The sequence below is a fragment of the Arachis hypogaea genome, chromosome 14 (assembly GCF_003086295.3).
Source record: "Arachis hypogaea cultivar Tifrunner chromosome 14, arahy.Tifrunner.gnm2.J5K5, whole genome shotgun sequence".
Taxonomy (NCBI): domain Eukaryota; kingdom Viridiplantae; phylum Streptophyta; class Magnoliopsida; order Fabales; family Fabaceae; genus Arachis; species Arachis hypogaea.
Genome location: NC_092049.1, coordinates 94,571,378 through 94,596,952, shown reverse-complemented (window position 1 = coordinate 94,596,952; position 25,575 = coordinate 94,571,378). Strand labels below are relative to the sequence as shown.

The window sequence follows — 25,575 nt, the reverse complement described above, 5'->3', positions numbered from 1 at the left end:
ATTAGAGATTGGTGATGGTGGGTAATATCCCATAAAATTTGTTTGATCATAAGATGAGTTGAACTCCATTTGAATTTTGTAAAACACAACACCAAGGAAAATTGAAATTCATGTCTCAGAGAAGAATTTCTTAGTGAGGCAATAACTCAAACACCTTGGTTTCACTTTAAAACAGAGAACAAAAATAAATAAAATGCTTAATCTAGACCTCTCACCCACTTAATAATTGTTGATCTAAATAAATCCCCGGCAACGGTGCCAAAAACTTGATGGGTTGGAATCGGAATTCCAACTCCTAAACTCACCGGCAAGTGTACCGGGTCGCATCAAGTAGTAATAACTCACAAGAGTGAGGTTGATCCCACAGGGATTGATGGATCAAGCAACTTTAGTGGGTGATTAGTTTAGTCAAGCTAACATTGAGTGAATTGTGTGAAGTTGATCAACAGAAAGTAAATTGCAATAAATTGTAAATTGCAAAATGTAAATTGGACAGAAGCTTAAATTGGCAGAAGCTTAAAGAACAAGAAAAAGTAAATTGGCAAAATCTTAAATGACAAGAAAGATAAATTGCATGAAATGTAAAGGGGGCTGGGTGCTGGAAAGTTAAAGGAAAGCAGTAAATCAGTAACTTAGCAATTGCAGAAAATATAAATTTGCAGAAAATGTAAATCAAGCTCACAGCAATCATCAAAAGTAAAATACAGAGGAACAGGAAGATTTAAATTTCATGAAAGTAAATTGGAAGCAATGGGAATAGAAAGCAATGATAACAGAAGATTAAAATCAAGCTCAATGTAAATTGAATTGTGAAATTTCAGAAAGGGAAACTTGCAGAGGAAGAAAAAATGAAACAGAAAGAAAAGAAAACTCAGATCTAATTTTCAATTCTCAATTTCAACAAGGAAAATTTAAAAGAGAGTTCTCTATTCTACTCTACTCCTAATGCTCTCTAGCAGAGCCAGCCTCCTTACAAAAATGAAAATGATGCCTTATATAAGCTTTTTACAAAATTCTAAATTGAAATTGAAAACAAATTACAATTGAAATAAAATTCCTAATCTAATTGATCCTTGTGCCTTTAAGTCAATGGACTTTGCTTGCTTTGGATTTGAAGAAGAGTGGATCTGGATGGCTTGATTTAATTGGATCAGTGTGCATTTTGTGAAGCTTGGGTCAGGGGCACTTGGTTTAATTCTGGTTGGAGGCATGCTTCCAGTGGAGCGCTCAGTTAAGTAAGGTAACTGAGCACCCAAGGCCTTGTTTTTGTTTTGAGCCATGCCCGAAAAAGTGAAAACATGTAACGGAGCACTCCTTGTGTCTTGCTTTCCATCCTAGCGCTCAGTTAAGTGTTTTAACTTAGCGCTACAATGCTTGTTTCCTTGGCCCAGGCCCCTCAATTTTTCTGCGTCCAAACCTTCCTTGTGCATGCCCCTCATAGTGTTAAGTTAACTAAGTTAACTGAGCACCCCTTTTGCTTTTAGTGGAGGCTCCCTCTTCGAATCCTTGCTGAGCCAATTTTTGCTCATTTCCTTGCATACTAGTAGCGTTCCTTCCTTGCAAGTGAGGAGCTCCCTTGTTCGAATCCTGGTGGTTGCACTTTTGCCAATTTTCTTTGTGAAGAGTAGCACTTCCCTTATGCCTCATGTGCAAGGTTCGAAACTTGGTGAAGCCATTTTGAGAGCTGTGGCTTGCTCTCTTTGGTGACCCCCTCTTCGAACCTTGGCTGGCCTATTTTTGGTTGATTTTTGGGCCTTAAAGATGCCTATCACTTGTACTTCAATTGTATGCCAAATATGGATCATTATATAGCCTTGGAACGCTCTGATCATCAGTTTTCCAACGCAACTGAAATCGCATCAATTGGACATCTGTAGCTCAAGTTATGGCCCTTTGAAGGAGGCATGGTCATGCTGTCACAAGGCTTTAGAAAAGCCCGAAGAAGTTAAGTTAACTCTTTTAACTTAACGCTCTCCTCAATTTGGGCGCTGGTGCCTTGTTTGAGCGCTACTTGGTCATGGGCCACGCTTTTAAAAGTGTGGCCTAGGGCATCTAAGTGTGTTCTAACTTCAAAGTGTGCCCCGAAACTCTTCTTTTCTCCTTTTTGAGTTGATTTTATGCTATTTTGCTTATTTTTCTTCTTATTTTCTACAAAATTTATCAAATCAAAAGATCAAAGAAATATAACATTTAAGCACAAAAGCATTCAATATTTAAGCACAAATAATCAATTTCTTGTATGAAAAAGCATAGAAAAACATGACATGATGACATGTCATCAATCATTGAATCTGCTATTCAACTCTTGTAATTGCTTATTAATTGTGACTAAAAATATCTTCACTCTAAAATAGTGCTCAACTGTAATATGATTTTTTTGGTGACGCGAGCGTCTCTGTCTTGCTACGTAAGAAGCACTTAAATCATAAATTAGAATATCACATTGCTCACAAAATAATTTCACATTTTTCAATAATTTTTTCAATTTGTCATCTCTCATATTTTGGATAAGTATTTTTGTAGAATGAAAAAATTGCACAACATTAACTATGTTTTGAGATTGCTTTTATAAAGCTTGACAAAGAATATCAGTTATTTCTATAATATCTTGTAAGATCAATACAAACTCAAATGAGGTAAGGGTAATGTAAGTGCTATATGAATAAGGTGGTACTTAGGAGTACCCGAACCCACCCTACCCGGTCGGGATGGGTATAAACACAACCCGGAGCGGGACAGATTTCAACCGGGACGGATAGTTGAGCGGGGCGGGGCAGGGTCGGGTTCATGGTGAACCCGCCCTTACCCACTCTGGAATGCATATATATATAAATTGGAGGATATTGTGGAAATTGGAAGCTTGGATTGGGTCTTAGTTGCGGAATTTTAGTGTTGGAGGCTTGTGACCTTACCTATTTGGGTGTCTTTGGCTTTGGGAAGGAATCGGCTAAGGTATGATTTTGCTTTCTCGTATGTAATATATAATGCCTTGTAAAAATTTAGGCTAGATGACTTAACATAAGTTGAATTGTATGTCTGGTGCATGCTGAATGGTTTTAGTTAATGCCATATGTGTTGAGTTGGATATGGGTAAATGGGTGTGTTGGTTAATGATATGAATGTGGTGGATGGTTGATGAGGTGATGTATTGAATGAATAATGATGCTATTTTAATGAGTAAGTATGAGATTATGTTGATTATAAGTTCTTGAGGTTGGAATTGATGTATGTGTATATAAATGTGTAATGGAATGAATGAGAAGGGTTGAGATTGACTTCAGCTTGTTTGGGGATGGTTTGAAAACTTGGAGTGTTGGTTTGAGTTGAAAAATGTGGTAAAAATAGAGGTTGTTATTTTAGATGAAAAACTTGACTTTAACAAATTTTGGAGGTCTATAACTGGAGTCTTAAATTTTGGATTGGAATAAAATTTATTTCAAATTAAAGACAGTTTCAAAATCTTTAAAACGGTATAAATTTTATGGAAAACAGAATTTTGTAGAGGAAGGTATGGATGTCAGAAGTTGGAGATGTAAAATGTGAAATTTATACTTTAACAACTTTTTAAGGAAAATGAAGGGGCGCGTATGCGGGCTTATGGCTGCGTACGCGGCCATTTGCTTCTGTTTGGTGCACTCACGCATGCGAGCAAGTGCCGTGCACGCGAGGGGCACTCGCGTACGCAGAAATACGGTCGCATACGCGGTCATACGCCTTTGTTCAGTGTACTTGCGCAGACAAGGAGTGCGTATGCGAGTTGAAAAAAATACCACATCTGCGTACGCGTGACATGGTTCATGTACGTGGGGCCCTGTTTTTAGTAAATTGAGTTTTTTTGTATTTTAAACATGATTTTAAACCTCTAAACCACTATTTTTACTCTTTTAGACCTTAAATATTAGTTTTAAGTATAGTGAAGAGATTAAGCTATGAAAAAAAAATAACTTGGAGGTGCAGAAAGCTTGATACATGACGAATTATGCATGGGAAGTGTAGAAATGGGGTATGTATGAGATATATGGCCTTAATGAAATTGAATGAATATGAATGAAAAGAATGATGATTTGACTAGCCATGGTGAATATGAATGAATGAATTAATATGAATTTGAATGTGGCTTATGCACTTCTTTATCTGAGATACGAGTTTCTCTGGGTATGCAGTGGCTTGCCACCATGTACGCTAGGTCGAGACTCGATACTCTATTGACCCTACGCCGCAAGATGTGGCCGGACACTTTAATGCCCCAGAAATTCTCCCAATGAGCAGAATTTATTTATGAATGAGAAAAGGCTATGCATAGACTCTTGGAGATGCCGCACGGAGGACTGTCCAGGGTTTAGCAGCCGAACATGTCCGGTTGGCTTTAAAACCGATAGATCAGATTCATCAGTCATAGGGCAGGCATACATCATATGCATATGCTTGTTTTGTCTTCTTGTGCATTAATTGGGTTTGCCTATGTGAATCAATATGCTATTTGTTATACTTGTTACCTGCATTAACTGCACTCTAATTGTGTTTGCCTTGTTTGTTGTGTTTGTCTATGTGACTCTATTGGTGTTTTGGAGGATTGTAGAGGAAGGAGAAGGATTTTGGAGAGGTTTAGTTAGAGTTTGGTTAAGTTTAAGAACATTAGAGAACCGCCTTATTTATGGTTTCCATTTTAAAATCTTTAAGTTTTATAATATGAGCGTTGGAGTTCTAGGATCGCCTCTGACTTTTTCAGGACCTTATATCTTATGTATGTGGCACATTTACCATGCTGAGAACCTCCGATTCTCATTCCATATGGATATTTGTGTTTTTCAGCTGCAGGTCAAGAGGCACTTCGCTAGGCGTCTAGAGTTCCTGACACAGCGGAGTTGGGATGTCGTTGTTGGGTTATTTTGATGTGTGTGTGTGTCTATATATATATATATTGTATAGACTTCTCCTTATTTTGCTTAACTCTTGTACCTCGTAGAGGCTTTTGATAGAGAACTAGGGTTATTTTGAATACTTTATTACTTGGAATTTATATGTATGTATGTAAATATTCTCCGGCTAGTCTTAGTTTTGTAGGTTGAGCTCGGGGCTTGAATATTTTGTATCTTTGACCCTCTACTCTCATTGTATATATATATATATATATATATGTACTTATACTTTTTTCGTACGCAAGTAAACGTTATTCCTGAGCGTTGTGCTTTTAATTTCATGATTTTACTTTAACTATCCTTCAAGGTTCCTTGGATATTATATTCTTTCAATTATTATATGTGTATATATTTTATTTTAGAAGTCATAATACCACAACATCATATCCTTGACTATGAATATTAGAGACATCAAGACCATGTTGAGAAAGAATGCCACACTGTTTATGTTTCAGAGTTAATGATGTAATATCTTCAACATGTACAAGATAAAAAAAAAACGCTCTTGAATAAAATTATGTATATCAAGAAATCTCAAAACAAGTGCCATTTGTTCTTTTTTGGATTCATCACAAGTTTCATCTACTACAATACAAAACTTAGAATCCCCAATTTCTTCACAAATATGCTTTCTCACCTTGTTTGAGAGAATATGCAAGATTTTTTTTAATTTAATGTGAAGTATACTTAGCATTATATATATATATATATATATATATATATATATATATATATATATATATATATATATATATATATATATATATATATATATATATATATATATGTACTTATACTTTTTTCGTACGCAAGTAAACGTTATTCCTGAGCGTTGTGCTTTTAATTTCATGATTTTACTTTAACTATCCTTCAAGGTTCCTTGGATATTATATTCTTTCAATTATTATATGTGTATATATTTTATTTTAGAAGTCATAATACCACAACATCATATCCTTGACTATGAATATTAGAGACATCAAGACCATGTTGAGAAAGAATGCCACACTGTTTATGTTTCAGAGTTAATGATGTAATATCTTCAACATGTACAAGATAAAAAAAAAACGCTCTTGAATAAAATTATGTATATCAAGAAATCTCAAAACAAGTGCCATTTGTTCTTTTTTGGATTCATCACAAGTTTCATCTACTACAATACAAAACTTAGAATCCCCAATTTCTTCACAAATATGCTTTCTCACCTTGTTTGAGAGAATATGCAAGATTTTTTTTAATTTAATGTGAAGTATACTTAGCATTATATGGAGCATTTTCTAACACAGTTTTACAACTTCATCATTGTAAGATGCTATGATTTTTATCATTTTAAGAAAATTATCCCCATTTAAAGCCATTTTTCAGGATAAGCTCGTCTAACCTTATCTTTTTGGCTTGGATTATATTACCAAATTTAAAGCCATTTTTCAGGATCTCGTTTTAAAGAATTAAGGTCAAACTCATTAGATGCAACTCTTTAAACCTTTGAAGGATGTATCTCACTTTCTTCGTTATTTATTGAAATAGAAGAACTATCTATAGTAGGTGTTGATATTGTAGAATTTATATTTTTTCCTTTTTGAACGTTAGTCTTTCTCTAAAAAAAATGTATCAATTCTTTGATTTTTTATCATTATGATTGTCCAAAAAATTGAATATATATCCTATAAAATATGTATAAAATAAGTTAGAAAAATAAATATTAAAATTTATAATATTTATTGAATATTTTTTTAGCCAAAACAAAATCAATTAAGGAATAAACAAATATAAAATATACTAAATTAAATAAAAAAGTTACCTAATTTTACAAAGATGATACTAAAAACTATAATTGCTTGAATTCGAAACTTAGTTTAAAAGATTGAAACTTTTTAAGTTATAACTTGTAAATTCTTCTATCAATCTATGAAAATACAATGACATTAATACTTACGGAATATTCTAATATTTTGTATTATATAAAAAATTAAATCAAATAAACAGTAAAAAATAAAATAATATTAAATTAAATAAATAAAAATACCTATTTTTTTTTATAATTGACACCATTAAAAACTTACTTTGCTTGTTTTTTCTTGTTGAACAAAGATAGCGTGTTTTGATTTTTTGAACCGGAGAATTTTGGTTTTTTGAACAGAGGCAAGGAAGCTTTTATTCTTGAGAGTTGAGAGGTAAGGATTCAATTATGATTTTTTTGTTATCTTTTTTTGTTACATAATTTTTTTAGATTTGATTTGATTTTTTTTTAACTAGAATGAAAGATTTTGATAGGAATGGATTCTCTCAATTTTTTTAACAATTGAGCGAATAAATTGTGATCACTCACCATTAATTTTATAAGTGTGACCAAGAATAAATATGAGAGAGAGAACAATGAAAGGTTAGAGATATACTAATGTCTTCTTTGAATAAGTCAACAAAGGCCTTTAATATGTGAAAACCCTCTTCAGCTTAAGTCCAAAGATCAAGTTACTAATGTTTAAAATTAAGAGGTGAAAATTGAACTTAGATACCCATATTAAAGTTAAGTACTTAAGTCAACTAAATTACATTTTTTTTAGAGATATATTACTAATTTTTTTATAAAAAAATTTAGGATCTTTTATTGTCTAACTAAAGCTCCTCCCCTAAGTTCAACCAAATTTTGTTATAATTTGTTTCATATTCACGTGCGCTCTTACTTACATTTCTACTGCTATTTTTCTTCTTTTCCTCCTTTTTCTCATCTTTCTCTTTTGTTATTATCATTGTTACCACCACCACTATCTCCTACTCCTCCTCCTCTTTTTTTTATCATTTGAATTTTTTTCCTCCTTTCTTTTTCCCCTCCTCTTTTATAATCATCATTATCATCATCATCATCTTTATCGTTATCATCATCGTCATCATCTTCTTCTTATACGTAAATAATAATGTTCATTCTCTTTCGAATTTTTGTACTTGTTCTAGCTAACTTCGTTGTATTATCTATAGATTTTTTTACTCATTTTTTTTCTATCAAAATTTGTAAATCTACAACTCAAATCTTCATGAAATAAATTCTTAGTTCTTTTATACCATTTAGTTAAAAATTTCAGTATTAGAGTGATGCCATTTGGTATTCTTTTTCAGAAATTTATGTGTTATTTTATATATTGAAAATATCGTCTTTTTATATGTAAATGACAGTGTTCATTTGTATTCGAATTTTTGTATTTGTTCTACTTAATTTCGCTGCATTATCTATATATTTTCTCACTTATTCTCTTTTCTATTAAAATTGGTAAATCTGCAACTCAAGTCTTCATGAAATAAGTTTTTAATTCTATCATATCATTTAGTTAAAAATTTTAGTATTAGAATGAAGACATTTCGGTATTATCTTTTAGAAATGTATGTATTGTTTTATATATAAGATAAGCATTCAATTCATTCAATGTGTAATATTTTTTAGAAAGATTTAATATTTTTTGTTTCGTGTTATTGAACTTCTAGAGTCAATTTTAATTAATTTTGATACTATCTTATTTCATTTTATAGAGTTAATGATCTTTTCGTATATAATTTATTTTTTACATTCTTTATCATTGTATTTAAATTTTGGTGTCACTTTAAACAAATTTTGGTGCTATTTTTATTTTTGACAAAAATTCAATCCAATAAGTGTGAATCTATATTCATTCAACTGAATAAGATTGCAATACAGTACAGACATGTTCATTCAAGTCTAATATGAGAAGCAATGCTCCTGAAAAAAGAAGAAAGAAAAATATTAAAAAGAAAAAAATGCAGTATTAAAGAAGACATTTCTGTATTTTTGTAGCAAAATCTCGGTGTCAAAAATTAAAAAATTTATGTGTTATTATTAAGAAATTTCGGTATTATTTTTTCGATAAATTCTGCACAATTCAAAACTCCTTCTTCTTCTTCTTCTTTCTTTTCATCTTTTTCTTCTTCATATTTTTCTTATTTCATTTTCTCATATAGTTCTTATTTCACTCTGTTGAGAGAAATAAAATCAAGAAAAAGAGAAAAAAATCAAACAAAGAAAAAAAATAAATGCAATAACACATGACAAAAAAGAGAAGAAAAAAAATGTAGCAAAAATAGTACCAATAGAAGAAGAAAGCGGAGGTGGAAACAACATGCTAAAAAAGAAGAATCATGAAGAAGAAGAAGTGCATGATTCACACGCACGTTGCATAAGTGATTTTTGTTGGGTTTGAGTCAATTTGGTTGAATTTAGTTGACAAAAATGCTTAGATGTATAGCGAAACTCAAAAGTTAAACTCTTTCAAAAATTCAAAATGACTAAAATATTTTTAAAAAATTATAAAATTTGACAAAAATAAGTAAATATATTATAAATAATTTTTATATTTGACAAAAATAATCAACTAGTATAATTGATCTATGTCAGTATTTAAGTCATTTTTAGTAGTTTATCCTTATTGACATTTAGTTTTTGTTAGATAGTTGGATTGTTGGCTAAAAATGTTAGCCAATATAAATTAAAATTACTAACCTTTAAAATTTTTTCAAAATGTTATTTTACATATTGTTTAAAATAAAATAATTGACTACAAATATAATCAAGGTTTTGACAATAAAATAATCAAACTTTTTTATCAAAATAATCAAAATTTTCATAAATATAAAAAATCCATCACCACTAGAAGTTTATACTTTTATTCATATTTCATATCAGAAATAAATCTTTGCACGATTCAACTCTTTTCTTGTGCATTCTTTCTCAACTTCATATATGTGGTGGGATTATCTGAACGAAACCTCTAAGATTAAGAGATATAAGTGAATTGTTTTGAAATGCATAGTTCCGGTACAGGGTACATCGCAATTGTTATGAGGTTTCCATATTAAAAATTTCATTGCTAATCATATGGTCTTGCAGATTTTTTTTTTGGTATATAATTTCCTTGATTATATTAGTATATCTTTTTATGTAGTTTTTTCTTTTGCGCATCCTATATATTAGTACATCTTTTTATGTAATTTTCCTTGATTTTTTTTTTTTACAAAATATATCTCTTTTATTATATATTTTTTTATTTTCAGTTATTGTTCAATGAATGTTCTCAACTTTATTTGTAACTTTTGCTATCAACGAGCTCTAAGTTTGTGATTTAAAAAAATAGAAATAGTGGGTCTAGCATATCCGATCCTCTATTATCATATACATTAATCAATACGTTACATATTAAATTTTTTTTATTATAGATTATTTTGAGTTTAAGCATAAATATAAGATGAAGAAAGTTTCTTAGGTACTAATTTTGGTTTGGAATATAAATTCCATGCCTAACTTGTCTGATATTAATTGGTAATTTGAGTAATCTGCAATATAAATTCACAAGTCATGCACAAGAGACATTAAAAAAATAATTTTCTGTATTCTTCTTATCCAATAAGTTGACTTAGATAATGTATTTAGGGGTGGCAACATGTACCCTATCCGCGGGTACTCAACCTGACCCCACCCGATCAGGTAGGATTGCCAACCCGATCCACAGCGGGTAGGGTAGGGTGTGGGTAGGGTTCTCGTACGGGTCGGGTAGGGTGCGGGTTGTGCATCAACCCTACCTGACCAACCCGCACCCTATATATGTATATGTTATATACTTATATAAAAATATGTTTTAAGTGGATGTTGAACCAAAGATCTCTTACTAAATGAAAAAGATCCTTAGTTATTAAAAGAAGATCATTAATTGATAATTTAATATTTTTTTTTACATTAAAGTCAGTTTTATTTTAAATTATCATCAAGTTATATAATAAAGTTGCATCTTTTGTTGTAACCCGCAGGTAGGGTCGGGTATCCGCGGGTTAAGAGCGAGTAGAGTTAGGGTTGAGATACTCTCAACCCGCGGGTAGGGTTAAGGTTGGCTCTAAACCCTATCCTACCCTATCCATTGCCACCCTTAACCGTACCTGACCTAAACCCAATGAAATTACACCAAACTAACCCCTACTATGTTCGGGTCCAGGTCGGGTCTTTGGACGGACATAACCATGTACACTCCTACCATAAACAACTTAATCCCTTCCATGAGCGGTGTTTGTAGCTGCCATTAAGAGTGAACACAATCGCTGCTGAGGGTACTTGTCTTTTCCCTTCTCCGTCATTGAAAGTCCGATCGGACAGTGGCAAGGTCGCCTGTTCGTCACCGGGAGTTACATTTCTAACACAAAAACCCTCACTCATTACCCATCTTCTCCCTTGCTGATTCTGTTCCTCAGTACTAAAATTCCATAGCCATCAACTCCATAGACATGGATGTCGTTCTCCCCTGAAATTCCCAACTTGATTTTCTTATTAAGATTAATTATTATATATATGATCTCAGTTGCAGTTAGAGCATAACAGAAATAGAAAAAAAAAATCACAAAAGAGAAGGCCTACCTGAACTGACGTCACGGCAAAGCAGAGAAGCAGAGGAGGAGAGTGATGCTCCTGGCTCAGCCTTCTTCTTTGATGCGTGAGTGAGAAAATGAGAAGGCGACTGAGAGAGCGATGGAGCAACGAGAATCGCGTGCAGGGATGGCTTCAACTAGTGACAGCGGAGGTGACGAGAACACTGTGCAACGGCAGTGAGACTTCTCTATCAGTTAGAGGTGCAAGAAGAAGAACGAATGAGAACGCTTGTTCAGGAGATGAAGAGTGCAAAACGAAGTGTTTACTATGTTGCGCTGTCATTTCACGTTGCAGATTAACAGCAGCGTCAAGAAACTATCATAGGGATGAACTTGACTAAAAAATATTATTTAGAAACGAATTTGATTAATTTATTTTTTCAGGAATGAAAAGGGAGATCAAGATATTTTGGGAAGACGATTTTCACTATTAACTCAACTAATAAACTAGGCTACTGAAGATAATGCTTAGATTTACCATATAACAGCTTGGTCTAAGCTTCTGAAACCCCTAAGTGAAGAGATAGAGCATTTGTATTAACCATTTCTTGATGTAGACGTGTGTGTAAATTTTGTTACACCATAGCATTTGGCATGAATTTTGACCAATATGTATTAGATTTGGTGGTGCATGGTTAATTAATTAATTCACTGCAAAAGCAAAACAAACCGTATAATACACATTTGTGGGAATAAGAAGTGGCCTAAGAAAACAGTTAATGCGATTAAACATTTTGACCAACACAATGTAAATAAGCCGGAATTTCCTCCGGTGCGATGGGTGAAAACTGAAGCTATAGAGTTGAAAAGCATCACCGAACGTGCTTTTCCGTCACCAAAACCCCACTCCGGCCCCTGTCTATTTGTTGAATGTGATAACAGAAGTTGCATCATGTGTTCATAACATAATAATAGTAATAATAATAACATATTCAAGTTCACAAGCAATTGTTGCTTCACATTACTAGTGTGGTGTCAACTTTGTTATTCCATTATAGTATCACAGTCTCTAGTAACTAGTAATACTTCATCAAAGATCAACATAGTTAAACAATATCATTCATACAAAGAAAAAAAAAAGGAAAAGGAAGAAGTGGAAGTAAATTGTGATAAGGTTGTACACTGCTAGCTAGCATCACAGCAACTTCTGTATATTTTAATACAACAGATAAAAGCTGCTGGATTGAAGATGATATAATAATAATAATAATAATAATAATAATAATAATAATAATAATAATAATAATAATAATAATAATAATAATAATAATAATACATAGCCAATATATATTTAGCTTCAAAACTATCCTTTTGTTTTAGATTATATATAATCATGCTATGATTGGAAGTTCCTTGTGAGTGTAAGTGACCCCTCGATCACCGTCTACCACTTGCCCACTCCCTCTCAATATCCTGCAGCAAATTGTATCATTTATCGTAAATATTATTTGTTGAATTGAAAAGTATTTATTAGTTTCGTAACTCATGCAAATAGTTTACAATTGTAATTTAAAAAAAGTTGATAAGTTCTTGAAAGTAGATAAGGAAACAAAATTAAACATAATAAAACATACAACAGTTTATTTTATTTTTTGAACATACAACAGAATAACGGAAAATGTTTTCTCAGTTAGCCTGTTGGTGGTGCTAATATTTTATTTTATTTTTTAAATAATAAAAATAAATCAAGAAAAAAGTGCAGGAGTCCATACCATTTACTAGTTAATAACCCCTCAACTCCTACAGGGCCTCGAGCATGAATTCTGCTGGTGCTTATTCCAACCTGATCAGTGATCAATAATAATAATAATAAAGAAAACGAATAACATTTGAGAAAATAAATGTGATTATTGCAAACACAATGTCATTTCTAGAAGATACACCACCTCTGCTCCAAGACCAAAGCGTGCTCCATCACAGAACCTTGTACTTGCATTGTGGAATACAGCAGCACTATTTATTTATCAGGACAAAATAAAACAAAATTATCAACGTAAAGTAAAGAACATGACTTATTCATATTCATGGGGAAGTTATGTGAGAAATTCCGTGAAACATTAATGTCATTCAATGTAAAGATATTGAATTATGTTTCAAACAAAATTATATGCATTTAAATAATAGAAATATATTGACAATGAACATAGAAACTCCTTTGGTTGTGGTGACACAAACATAGACAAAGTTTTATGTCTCAGAGAAAGAATTATTTCAAAGCCATGGATGGTATTCATGGAACATATCATCCTGGAATAATGAAGGACACCATTGATAAATACTTTTTTCTTCTTCTATTGGAAAACTAACATTGTTATATCCTAAGTTTATGATTAGAGATAAATGAATAAAGAAAAAGAGGGACTTGTTTGCAAATATAAATTTCTAAGGATTATTTTAAAAATACATTAAAACTAGAATTTAATAGTTTTTAATTAGGACCACTTAATAATCTCAAACATAATGGGACCATCTAATCCTTTGCCCAAAAGAAGAATCCTATATCTGTTTTATTTGTCGTTGTGTTAGTATTTCTATCTCGGAGATAGAATCTAAATGCATCCTTATTTTCTATTGCCATTATTTAACATCAAAGGTTAAACAATATGGAAAAAAGAATAAAAACCTATAGGTACCTATCAACTTGACGTAAGAAAGTTTCAGCAACTTCGGGGTCTTCTGTAACAATGCATTCAGTATGAGAACTGCAACATGGTAAAGTAATTTTAGCATAACAATGATGTCTATGACTTTAGAAAAATCAAAACAATGAAAAATAAGCAAAAGAAACTAGCATGCCTTCCATATTGATGTATGTGATCAATGGCAGCAGATACATCATCAACAATTTCAATTGTGCATGCTAGTGAGCTATACTCCTTATGGAAAGAACTTGTTTTAGTAATGTTCAATAAGCCACTTGCTCTTGGTCCACCATATAGTTCAACACCTGCCAATAAATTATTAAAAAGGGTATTAAAAATGATTAATTCTTTTTATTACATTACGTGATAACATTAGATTTGATATCTGTGCAAATTTTTATGTTTATAATGCATAGAAGTTAAACTCTTGAGAATATTAATTTTGAGTGAATATTGTTCATTATAACTAAATCCATTTATATTAAGCTGAAACCTTCTTTTGTGAGTTCAGCAACAAGTTGATTAAGTCCACCAGTTTCTGACAGATCCTTGTGTACAAGAAGGGTTTCCTAATAAAATCAGCACAAAATATATTATAATAAGCACAGTCCTTTAACACAATTTATATCAATTATTTCCAAGTGATGAGATTTGTAATTACCATTGCATTGCAAGCTGCAGGATAATCAATCTTTGCATCCTTTACAATCTGCTTCGCCATATCAATATTAGCAGCTTTGTCAACATACACATGACAAATTCCATCTGCATGAAAAAAAAAATGAAAACTTAATAGAATCATAATTTATATTTGGTCCTTGAGTTTGTAAATATGATTAATTCTTGATATTTTGAAATTGTAATTCTATTGGTTATTTTAGTTTAGCCATTATGGATTTACTAATGTGTCGTGTTAAGTGACATATGGCATGTCACATCAGTTGAAAATGTCATGTGTAACTTAACGTGAGACATCAACTAATACCTAACGAAAGAACTAAAATAATGACGAAGAAATGCTCAATTAAAAATGTAGGGGGACCAAAATGAAGCTTTAGCCTTTTAAGAAACTTGATGTGTCACATTACCAGAATGGCCGAGGACAGGAATCTTTGTTGATTCCTTGATTTGAGAAACAAGCTTGTTACTGCCTCTGGGGACAACAAGATCTATCACATCATCAAGCTGTTGCAGAGTATAATTAGTTTGATAAACATCATCTGGACAAATAATTGTTAGGAGTATTACTTGTATTTTTATCAACCTTAAGCAAATCCGGGATCTCTTCCCTTGAAGTCACAAGTCCTATAAGTTTGTCACCAACTGTTTCTGGAATAGCTGAAGTAATAACCTGCAAGAAGTAATGAAATCTTAAATATGATATATGTTTCAAATAAACACATAGTTCTGATTCAGATTAATCAGATAAAACAACAATGTCATATATAAAATAAAGGGTTATTTGCATTTTATCTTCATGAGCTTTATGTTATGTGTGCTTTAGATCTTGAATTTAAAAGTGTATGACTCAATCGAATTTAAAATAAATGTATTATATCCTTTCTTTGCAAATTGCCTCCTTCGATCATTCCAAAATATGCAACTTGGTACTATAAATTTGATAGATTTATATTATTTTAAATAACAATTAATAGAAAAATGACCTAAAATGAAGGAACTTACCTTGTGTAAGGCAGCATTTGATCTTTTGGCTTCCTTTCCACCTTTAAGCAATAAACCATTTCCACTTCGAACTGCCAAAGCAGCAATCTATGATTCCGTATCAACAAACATGTTAATCATCAATGTTTTAACACAACAATACAAATTCACACCATGAAAAGGACTAAGAAGGATGGTATTTTTATGTTAACCTGAACAAGGGCATCTGGTCGTGACTCAAAAATAACTAGGACAACACCCAAAGGACACGATATTCGCTCTAGTGTGAGTTTATCTGCTAGCTGAATACAAATAGCACTAGTCAGAAACTAATACGTAGCAAGCAAATAATAAATCTTACCAACTTATACCGTTTTTTAATAACTTTGCATACTGTATGAATTTTATCAATCCAACCATTGAATCATGTCATATAATCTTGAAGAATCAAGGTTATCAAATTTAAGAAAATTCGGACATGAATACATATGTGATCTAATAATAGTGTCACTTGTATTTTTATTAAAAAAAAAATATATGTAGATATAAGGGAGTTTTGACCTCAATTCTCTTTAAAATCTGACCAATAGGTTCCTTCATGTCTGCCAACATTCGAACAGATTTCACAAGCCCAGCAATCTGAAAATACAGAAAGTATAGGTAAGACACAAGGAACATGATCACATCAAGAAAAAAAGAATTCACAAAAGTGACGCATCCAAGTAAGCAATGTCTCCCAGCGTGCCGAATCACATGTTAAATTCATAATTACATTGAACTAAATACATTCCAATATGAAAACGGATAAGCGTATATGACATTTCAATTCGCAGATGAATTGGTATGTGATACACACGAATTAGTACGCGATACAATACCTAATTGGTGAATTCATGTTACTAAATCAATAGTAAGCAATGTCACACACGTAATATATACATATAACATTTCTCTTTAAGTCAATGATCTAAACAAGAGGGCATAGTTATGTTTCAGTATTTTCACTTTTAAGTGATAAAAATTCTTGCCTTCTCAGGCTTGAGGGCCAAACGAGAGATGAGTGATTTTTCCAATCCAGCAAGCTCTGCATCAGCAATATCAACTCCATTCTCTTCCATTATCAAGCTTAGATTTTTCTCTAGTGCATCTGCCACTGCTAGCAATATCTTCCTCCTTTCTTCAGAGTTTAAAGACTGAAGTGGAAAAAAGAAAAATCCCAATATAGTACCAATGAGACTACCAATTACCAATTCAAGTGTATCATTATTAGCAATAACCAAAAAGGCAACTATAAGTACTAGAAGGTTAATTGCATAAAAATGCAATCGTTACTTGGATTTAGCTAATATGTGCCAGCACAAGTTAATGTTATTGATTAAAAAAATTTATATAGATTAAGATACAAAGTTTAAATTTTCAATGTATTTGTTATTCATTTATTTAAGTAAAAGTTTAAAAACTTCTACTAATAGTAACTATAACTTGTTCTTAGGATACATGTTAGCTAAACCCTTGTTACTTACTTGAAGTCGTCTTGAAGAATCACGTGCTGAAATTGCCATCTCACGTGCACTCACTTGCTTTATGTGGGCCCACAGATGTGCATCTTTGTGGAAAACAGTGCCAATTCTATCTCCTTGGAGTACTCTTATGATGTTGTCTGTTGCATAGCCACTTCAAAAGAGGTTCAAGATAATGAAAGCCATTAAAAAAATGAAACATCCACAAGTATGATTGTATTTTGTACATATAAAAAGAATCAATATTGCTCAAAATAAAAATTTAATTTGTTATCATTTTGGTTAATTTAATTCTGACCACGCTAAACAAAATGGAAACTTATTGGCTAACAAACATGACAAACAAGTGCATGGGATGCAACATTTATAATGGGATAAAAATTAGACCAGTTAATAGAGATAGATATAGTTACAGTAGAAAATTGTATTAATATTAGTGATTATTGATTATAATGGACATTGTGTGATTCTTTGTGTTTCTCGTTCTCTCAAATTTCCTTTAATTCTTTGATTTCATCCGTAATTTATTCGATCTTCCACATAATTATTTCTCTTAAATGTGAAACGAAAAAAAGTTACGGTAAGTGTTACATAGATATTCAATCATGTATTGTTACGTCAAACGTTTAATTCAATAATCTATTATATCAAGTCATACAACACACGAAAATTTAATTGTAAAACAATATAAAAGTCTTTTACACTCTGTTTATAAATGCATAGCAATCAACCCCCTTTTTTATACCAGCAAGATCATACCAAAAGAAATGATAATCATAAATTAAAAAGAGTACCTAGTAATGATGACTGGGGTGCCAGCATAAGCAGCACAAACAGCAGCATTAACTTTGGCAGTCATACCCCCTCTCCCCAATCTTGATTTGTCTCCAAAAGTGATTTCCTTTTGATGCTTTTCTTTCACATATGTATCAATTAGCTTTGAGTTTGGGTCAGATGGAGGGCCACTATAAAGGCCTTCAACATCACTCAACAGAACAAGAAGATCAGCCTTTAGTTCCAATGCTAATAAACCAGCCAAACTGTCATTGTCCCAGAATATACCAGATGAATCCTGCGGGCAGTGCTTGCAATTAAATGTAATTGTATGTCATAAAACCAAGATAACCAAAGTTTCTTGTTTCAAATGTAATTTGTCACAAAGGAACAGCTCTGGCTTAAAATGCATCAATCATAGTCAAGTTCTGAAAATTGAACCGGTTATTGAACTAGTGGAATTAGAAGTTCAAAGATTCAATCGATGTTCAACCGGGACTAAACCAGATATAATAATATAATATATTTATGTATAAAATATGCATTTATTTAAAAAATTGTAATTTATTATTTTAAACCGGTTAACCCTTAAAAAATCGCAGCCATTCGATTGGTTAATCAGTTTTTAAACCTATTTTTTCGATTTTTGACTAGTTCTTTCCAAACGATTTTTTACCTCGATTCAGACTAATTTGATAACTGATTTTTGATTAATTAGGTTGAACCGACTGATATTCGGTCCGGTTCTCAGAACCATAATCATAGTAAATTACATTGATCTCCCGCTAAGATTAATTGATGTTACAGGTAACACTTATTGATTTGTTATATTAGAAAGTTGAATGTAATTTATAACAAGAAAATCTTAGATGTGCTCATGAATATATAAGAGTGATTTCAAATGAATAAATGTGATAAGGAAAATCAAGATACCTCATATGGTGCCTTCCTAGTACTAACAGCATCATTTTCATTGAAAATGGGGATAACTCTTAAATCCAATAGTGAGTGCACAGTGTCTGAAAGTTGTTTTCTGAAACCTGCATCCCTAAAGAAGCCATCATTCACAAGAAGTTGGGATGAAGTCACATCAAGCTGCACCAACCAAATCATAATATATCAGCATCAATAATCAATAACTAAGGAGGAAACTATGTTATATGAGATCAATCAAAGAAACACTAGTTAATACATTCTTGAATCTGCATAAGGATATACCAAAGAGTGATGGTTATAGATATAAAGATATTAGGAATCCATATTATAGGTTCAAATGCTTAAGCACCTGGCTGAACATGGTATCATAAAGAGCCATAAGACTACTCTGCCCAACGGCTGCACATGCTTTTCCATCGAATTCACCTTGTGGCTTTTGAAGATCCGAAAAACTGCATAATAAGTAATTAAATCGGTTATTTTATGGTTAAGATTTTCTTGCTTGCTCTCTTAAAATCAACCTATTCTAAACATGAAATCCCTTAAATCTCATTGAGGTCAAACCCTAATTAAATAATTAGGAGCATGCTCAGATTGTGCTAATAAAAAAAAAGAGTAATTTATTGAAACTCAATAGATTCTCTTATGTCTGATATAAGAAAATATCATTCTACAAATTCATGTAAGGAAAGCATGAACCTGCTATTGGCCAATCTGCGATATCTTAGTCTTTGACGTCCAAGGCCGACAGCACCTGAAGTCACTAATATAACCTCATATCCCCTAGAATTTAATTCTTTAAGCTGCAAGAAAACATAAGTCTAAAGTCACAACAAAAGTTACATGACCAGAGTAAGGATTTAACCATATTTGGATCTGGTTTGGAGTATCTATGGTATTAGTCAATATTATTCTAAGTGGTTTGAAACTGCATCATGCTCTATGGGTTTACCTGCTCACAAAGAGCTCCAAGTCTCCCCAATGCTAATCTTCCATCGCTGCGAGTAACCACCGCAGTTCCAACCTTCAACCATAGAAAAATAAAAAAATCAGTTAATTACATAAAACAACAACAACAACAACAACAACAACAACAACAACAACAATAATAAAGTTTAATTACATTTTTATATATTTTTTTAATTTGAATCATTATACTACTTTTAATTTTATAATTAAATTTTTTATATTAAAAATATTAAAATTAATCTAATATTTTTTTAAAATACATACTATTAAAAATTTAATTAAATTTATAATTATAAATATTTTTAATTTATAAAAAATATTTAATTAATTTTAATATTTTTTATAATAAAAAATTTAATTATAAAATTTAAAATTGTATAAAAATTTAATTAAAAAAATATAAAAATATAATTATAAATTCGATAAAAGTATAAAGATGAATAAAATGATTAAAATTTAATAATAATAACAACAACTATATCCTAACCGTTTATACGTGTAAATTGTTAACAAATCTGGGAAATTGGGATATAAAGAAATTTGGAGGAAGAAAAAAATCAGTGCATGGAAAATGGTTTGAGCTGAAATGAATGAGTAAATCTAATGTTATGTTGCACATATTCAATAAAATGCGACAGTTCCCTTACATTATTAATTTATTATAGATATTGTTTTACTCATTTGAAATACATTCACAAAAACAAAAATATTCACATGATAACATCTTCACAAAAATATGGTATTATAAATTTGTGAATAATTAATTAAATATATTTAATTAAATATATCAATTCATTTAATAATCTATAATATTATCTTTATATAAAAATGTTATCATGGAGTATCACTTCACAAAAATATTGTCATCAAAGCCATAATACTATAATAATAGTATTAGTAAAACTGCACATCACATGGATCTCCGTAGAACAACGTTGCTATTCCTATTCATTAAGGTAGTGTTTGTTTTGAAGTAATAGGACACAGACTCCAAGACTGAAATTCAGTATAATGTTTGTTGGTTCAGAAACTGATATTAAAATTTTTGTCTTTGTCCTTAAAATTTTAGTATTTCAGTACTTCCAAAAAATAAGGACACAGGAGACTGAAATTTTTAAAGACAGAGACTGAAATTTTAATAACATTTTATACCTAAAATACCCTCATTTCAATTAATTAATTCTAATTTTACTTTTTGTACAAATCAAATTAGAGTTTCATTTTTGTTTTAATTTCTATCTCCTACTTTGCACTAAATAGAATACTAAAATTTATTTCTATCTATCTCTTAGTCCTTGTCTCTCAGTCTCAGTCTTTCAGTCTCTGTCTCTTCACCAAACGCTACCTTATATCTTAAACAGAATATGCTACGAAGGATAGAGCGGGATCCATGCTTCCTAATTTCCTACTATTATGATCGAACAAGATTCGACCGGATTCTAAACGAACCCATTAACCCAAAACATATTTACAGATTCGGATTAGCCTTTTTTTTATTTGGTGTCGTTTCCGGATGGAATTCAGGAAGACCCGAATCCGACCTGAAATCTTTTATATTATACAATATTATTTTTGTTTCATAATAACTTATTTTAATATAAATATTATATAATATTCTTTGAATTTAATTTTTTACGCATAAGATTTTATTAGTTTATTACCTATAATTTCTAAAACTATATGTTAATTATATATCGAGACCTAATCTTATCTAATTTTTGTTAGATTAGTTTAGGGTGGCACAAATATGAGAAATAAATTTAATAAAAAATATTTATGTCAAATTCAAATATTATTTTGTTAGAAAGTTTTGAAGATCAACCGATTTTAGTGATTTTGATTAGTAATTGACCACTACAAATATTAAATTATTTTTAATAAATAAATTTTATTAATTTATAAGTATAAATTCTAATAAATATAACTATAAATTATGTTAAATTATATATAAAAATTTTAATAAATATAAATATAAATTATATATATTTAATTTTTTGTAAATATATTTATTAAATATTAATTTAAAATAATAATATTTATTAATCATATAATTTTGTTATTATTTTATTGACTGACTAATAATTAAAAAAAAAAGACAATTCTATGACAAAACCGCTTAGCTAGTGGGAGCTAGCTTAGAAAAAATAAATCATAAATGAAATTTCACCCACAAAGCATGAGTCAAGAATCCTCTTCCTCACCTTGACGGATCCAGAACAATAATACTAGAAAATTATTAAAATTTATTATTTTTAATTACAATTTTATGCGACTTGGACTGGGAGAGAAAGGAATTTAACCATTCTTCGTGACCTCAACTGAGTTAGTCCAGTTGGCGCATATTTCTTTATTAAATAAATATTATCTATATTCATAAAAGATATAAATATTAACAAATATATTCATCAAATAAAAAAATTAAAATTATATTAATAAAAAATAAATTTAATTTAACAAAAACATTTAAATTCTAAATTTTTGTTATTTTTTTAATAAAATTTTTATATTTAATAAATATATTATTAACATTTATATTTTTTATGAATATAAATTATAATTTATTATTTGTTTGTTAAAAACTTGAAAATTTCTTTTACTAAATATCTTAACAAAATTAATCATAAATATCTCTTACTCACTCATTCTCTCATAGTCTTGCAATTTCTTTTACGATTTTAAATTTAAATCTTCTTTATTGTTTTGCAGAAGTCCTTCATACCAATATTTATTTATTAAATATGCATGTGGTCTGTCATCTGTGTGGATAGCAGGAGACTCTGTCTGACAAACAAAGAGTGGCTGATGTTTGGGGAAGATAAAATTTTGAGTAAATATTTAAATTAATTTATAGATAATTTATTTTTTAATTATATTTTATAATTTTAAAAGTTTTTAAACAAATCCGTCTTTTGATAAAAGAATGACTTATTTATTTTATAATAAAATTTATTAAGTTTTTAATATTTAACATGTTTGTTAAAAAAAATTTATTAAATGATAGAAAGATTAATTTTCTGACAATAATAAATTTAAAAACTTTTAAAATAATAAAAATTTATTAAAAACTTAAATATCAAATTTAAAATTTTGATGATTCACTTCAATAAAATGAATATGCTTTGGAGACTTTTAATTAGCATAAAGAGATCTGCCAACCAGGAGATTGGTAAGACATGATAATAAAAAAATAAAATATATTAAATTTAAATCACCTTTATTTTATTTTTGATTTTGAAAGATTAAAAAAATTTAGAAAAAAAATAATAGCTTCATGATAAAAGGGTGATGTATCAACAGATAGATAAAGATTTGTAATATAGTGGTACGTTTTACGAAGGATAGCAACTACAAATTTTAGCCCTCAGAAGACTAATTTAGGATAAGGTCCAAAAGAGGGGGACTACTTTAGGATGGGTAACTTCTCTTTTTCTGTTTTCTTTTTTCCTTGTTATAAATTTTCGTTAATAAATCAAAAGTAATGCTATAAGTCTATAACATCTATAAAAAGAAGTAATATTGTAACAAGAAAAATGGAAAATAAGGATCAGTGAACATAAAGTAATATTGTATATCAATTCATATATATATATATATTGATTTGATATACAATCCTTTTAAAAATTAGAATGAAATGAAGTTTGCAGCCATACGCATTTCAGAAATAAAATTATGTATCAATTCAATGGCGAAACATGATAAATATACAAAATAGATCTCTTCACAAAACTCTTATATAAGGATGGGTTCTAACTTCTTGAATCAATGACATAATCCAAAAATTTTCTTACATAACATAATTACATGTAACCCATGATATAGATTCAAGGACACTTTGATCATGACATTTCAAGGCATAACATATTCCGTTAGCTGCTAATAGTATGGTGAACTCAGAACTACTCTTGGTGGAACCACACTATGGGTTCAATAATCTCATCGTTTCTCCCCAAATACCAAATATCCAGATTAAATAACCCAAAACACAGTTTTAAGAGCCATCGTGAAGAAAAACGCAACGAATAAAAAAGAAATCAAATTAAAAACCAATTTGGAGTTGAGACGGGCAACATTTACAAGGTTTTCTGTGTAAAACTATATACAAAGCAGGGGACAAACAATGCAGATTTCTTTCTAAAAAATAATAATAACAAATAAAAATAGAGAAAAAATCCATCCCCCGGGAGAATAAAATAAAAATACAAAGACAGTAGGGATGAACTAGTGATAATGGTTTTCAAGCTACTTCGCGTCTTAAACAAAATAAATAGCAAAACAGAGAAATTTAAAAAAATATATATTACCAAATACCAAAAATAAAACTCATGATAAGTGCACAATTGTTCTGTATATATGTATAAGGTCTATAGTTTCAAATTTCATGATCGTTCTGTAACAGAAAAAAATGGTTGTCAATAGATTTCATTTGTTTGGGCTAACAAATAATAACTAACCTTAACGATGAGGCGCTTGACATCCTTCAAGAAAGCTCGAGAAGGATCCAAGGTGACAGATTCAGGTTCTATGTATGCCGGCGGCGAGTTCAAGTAAGCCGGCCCATTCGAAAGGCGCCACTCCGTCGAGTTGCCCAAAAACATGTTGAAGCCATTTTTGACGGGAGGCTGCATCTTTGTGTATGTTATCTGGTTCTGATACCTTAGACAAATGAAGCTCCAATTAATTTGGAATACAAGCTAAGGTGCTGTTTTCTGAAAGCACTTGGTTCTGGTTTTTAAGGATTGGGTATTTATATATGGATACATTATTCATACATATGTACAGACATGTTTGTTAAAGAATGCTAAACCGAATTTTATTTGTTGTTATGTGGTTTCCGTGTGCTACTAAGATTAATCATTGTTATATAAAATACAAAGTTTAATTTACTACTCTTGAGTCTTGACAAGTACTTAATTTCCTTCCGGTTCAAGTGATCAATTATATGATACAAATGCTTTATTTTAAGCTTATTATTACTACACATGTTTACGCCGCCTCCCATAAGTTCATACGACATATATTTCGGGAATAATATATAATATATGTTTCAATGTACTAAAAGTATGTATACCAAACATTTTTCTTATATATATATATATATATATATATAGTGGCGAATGTAAAAAATTTTGTAAGTGGGAGGAAAATATATATGATATAAATAATAATTTTTATAATTATATTATAGTGTTATAAAATATAATTATTTTTTAAATTATTTAATTAATAAATTAAATTAATAAAATAATAATTTAAAATAATAATATATAATTTAAAATTTTATTATTTTGAGTTTTATATTTTAAAATAATTGAATAATCTTTTTATTGTCGATACAATTAAATATTTTTTTTATATATGTCACTAAACAATCATTTAAAAATTCATCTCCCATACGGTTACTAAGTCGACTCTTTATGATGTTCATAGCAGAGAAAGCTCTTTCAACTGATGCAGTTGCTACAGACAAAACTAAACTAACTTCAAAAGAAGAAACAATAATGGATAAATAATATTTTTTGAGTCTCAACCAATTCTGAGAAAGAGCACTAATCCTATTTAAGTTTGAGAATTGATCATTAGAACACACATCTAATATGAAGTTCTCAAGTTGACTATTAAGTGTCAAAAGTTCAGTGGAAGAAATTTCTAATAGATAGAATTGAGCTAACTGGATCAACTTCTCCTTATCAAACGCAAAAAAGAGTGTATTGGATTCAGATAATCTATACAAAGAAG

General features: G+C 30.2%; 1 protein-coding gene and 1 long non-coding RNA gene across 2 annotated transcripts; both read right to left on the bottom strand.

Annotated features, from left to right (window-relative positions):
* Positions 1-10,295: 10,295 nt before the first annotated feature.
* Positions 10,296-11,669, bottom strand: LOC140178305 (uncharacterized). Its single transcript, XR_011870995.1, has 2 exons — positions 11,326-11,669; positions 10,296-11,212 (listed from the first exon to the last, which is right to left on the bottom strand). It is a non-coding gene; the product is annotated as an uncharacterized lncRNA (long non-coding RNA).
* A 604-nt stretch (positions 11,670-12,273) lies between these two features.
* LOC112743520 (delta-1-pyrroline-5-carboxylate synthase) lies at positions 12,274-24,832 on the bottom strand. Its single transcript, XM_025792758.3, has 20 exons — positions 24,291-24,832; positions 19,823-19,894; positions 19,570-19,673; positions 19,220-19,322; positions 18,868-19,029; positions 17,955-18,232; positions 17,164-17,314; positions 16,669-16,833; positions 16,202-16,279; positions 15,853-15,942; positions 15,662-15,748; positions 15,243-15,329; positions 15,067-15,163; positions 14,640-14,743; positions 14,472-14,547; positions 14,133-14,283; positions 13,970-14,038; positions 13,223-13,289; positions 13,049-13,119; positions 12,274-12,749 (listed from the first exon to the last, which is right to left on the bottom strand). The coding sequence occupies exons 1-20, from the start codon at positions 24,462-24,464 to the stop codon at positions 12,668-12,670; spliced, it is 2,268 nt and encodes a 755-aa protein (XP_025648543.1). The 5' UTR covers positions 24,465-24,832; the 3' UTR covers positions 12,274-12,667.
* Between the last annotated feature and the right edge of the window lie 743 nt (positions 24,833-25,575).

What these genes read in the sequence shown, in the direction of transcription:
- LOC112743520 (XM_025792758.3), bottom strand. Translation starts at nt 24,464, where the DNA reads ATGCAGCCTCCCGTCAAAAATGGCTTCAACATGTTTTTGGGCAACTCG. An exon ending in AGATTTTAAAGAGAATTGAG is followed by an intron (nt 15,943 to 16,201) that starts GTCAAAACTCCC and finishes ATTTGTATTCAG; the next exon opens with CTAGCAGATAAACTCACACT. An exon ending in TGCTGAACTCACAAAAGAAG is followed by an intron (nt 14,284 to 14,471) that starts GTTTCAGCTTAA and finishes ATTTATTGGCAG; the next exon opens with GTGTTGAACTATATGGTGGA.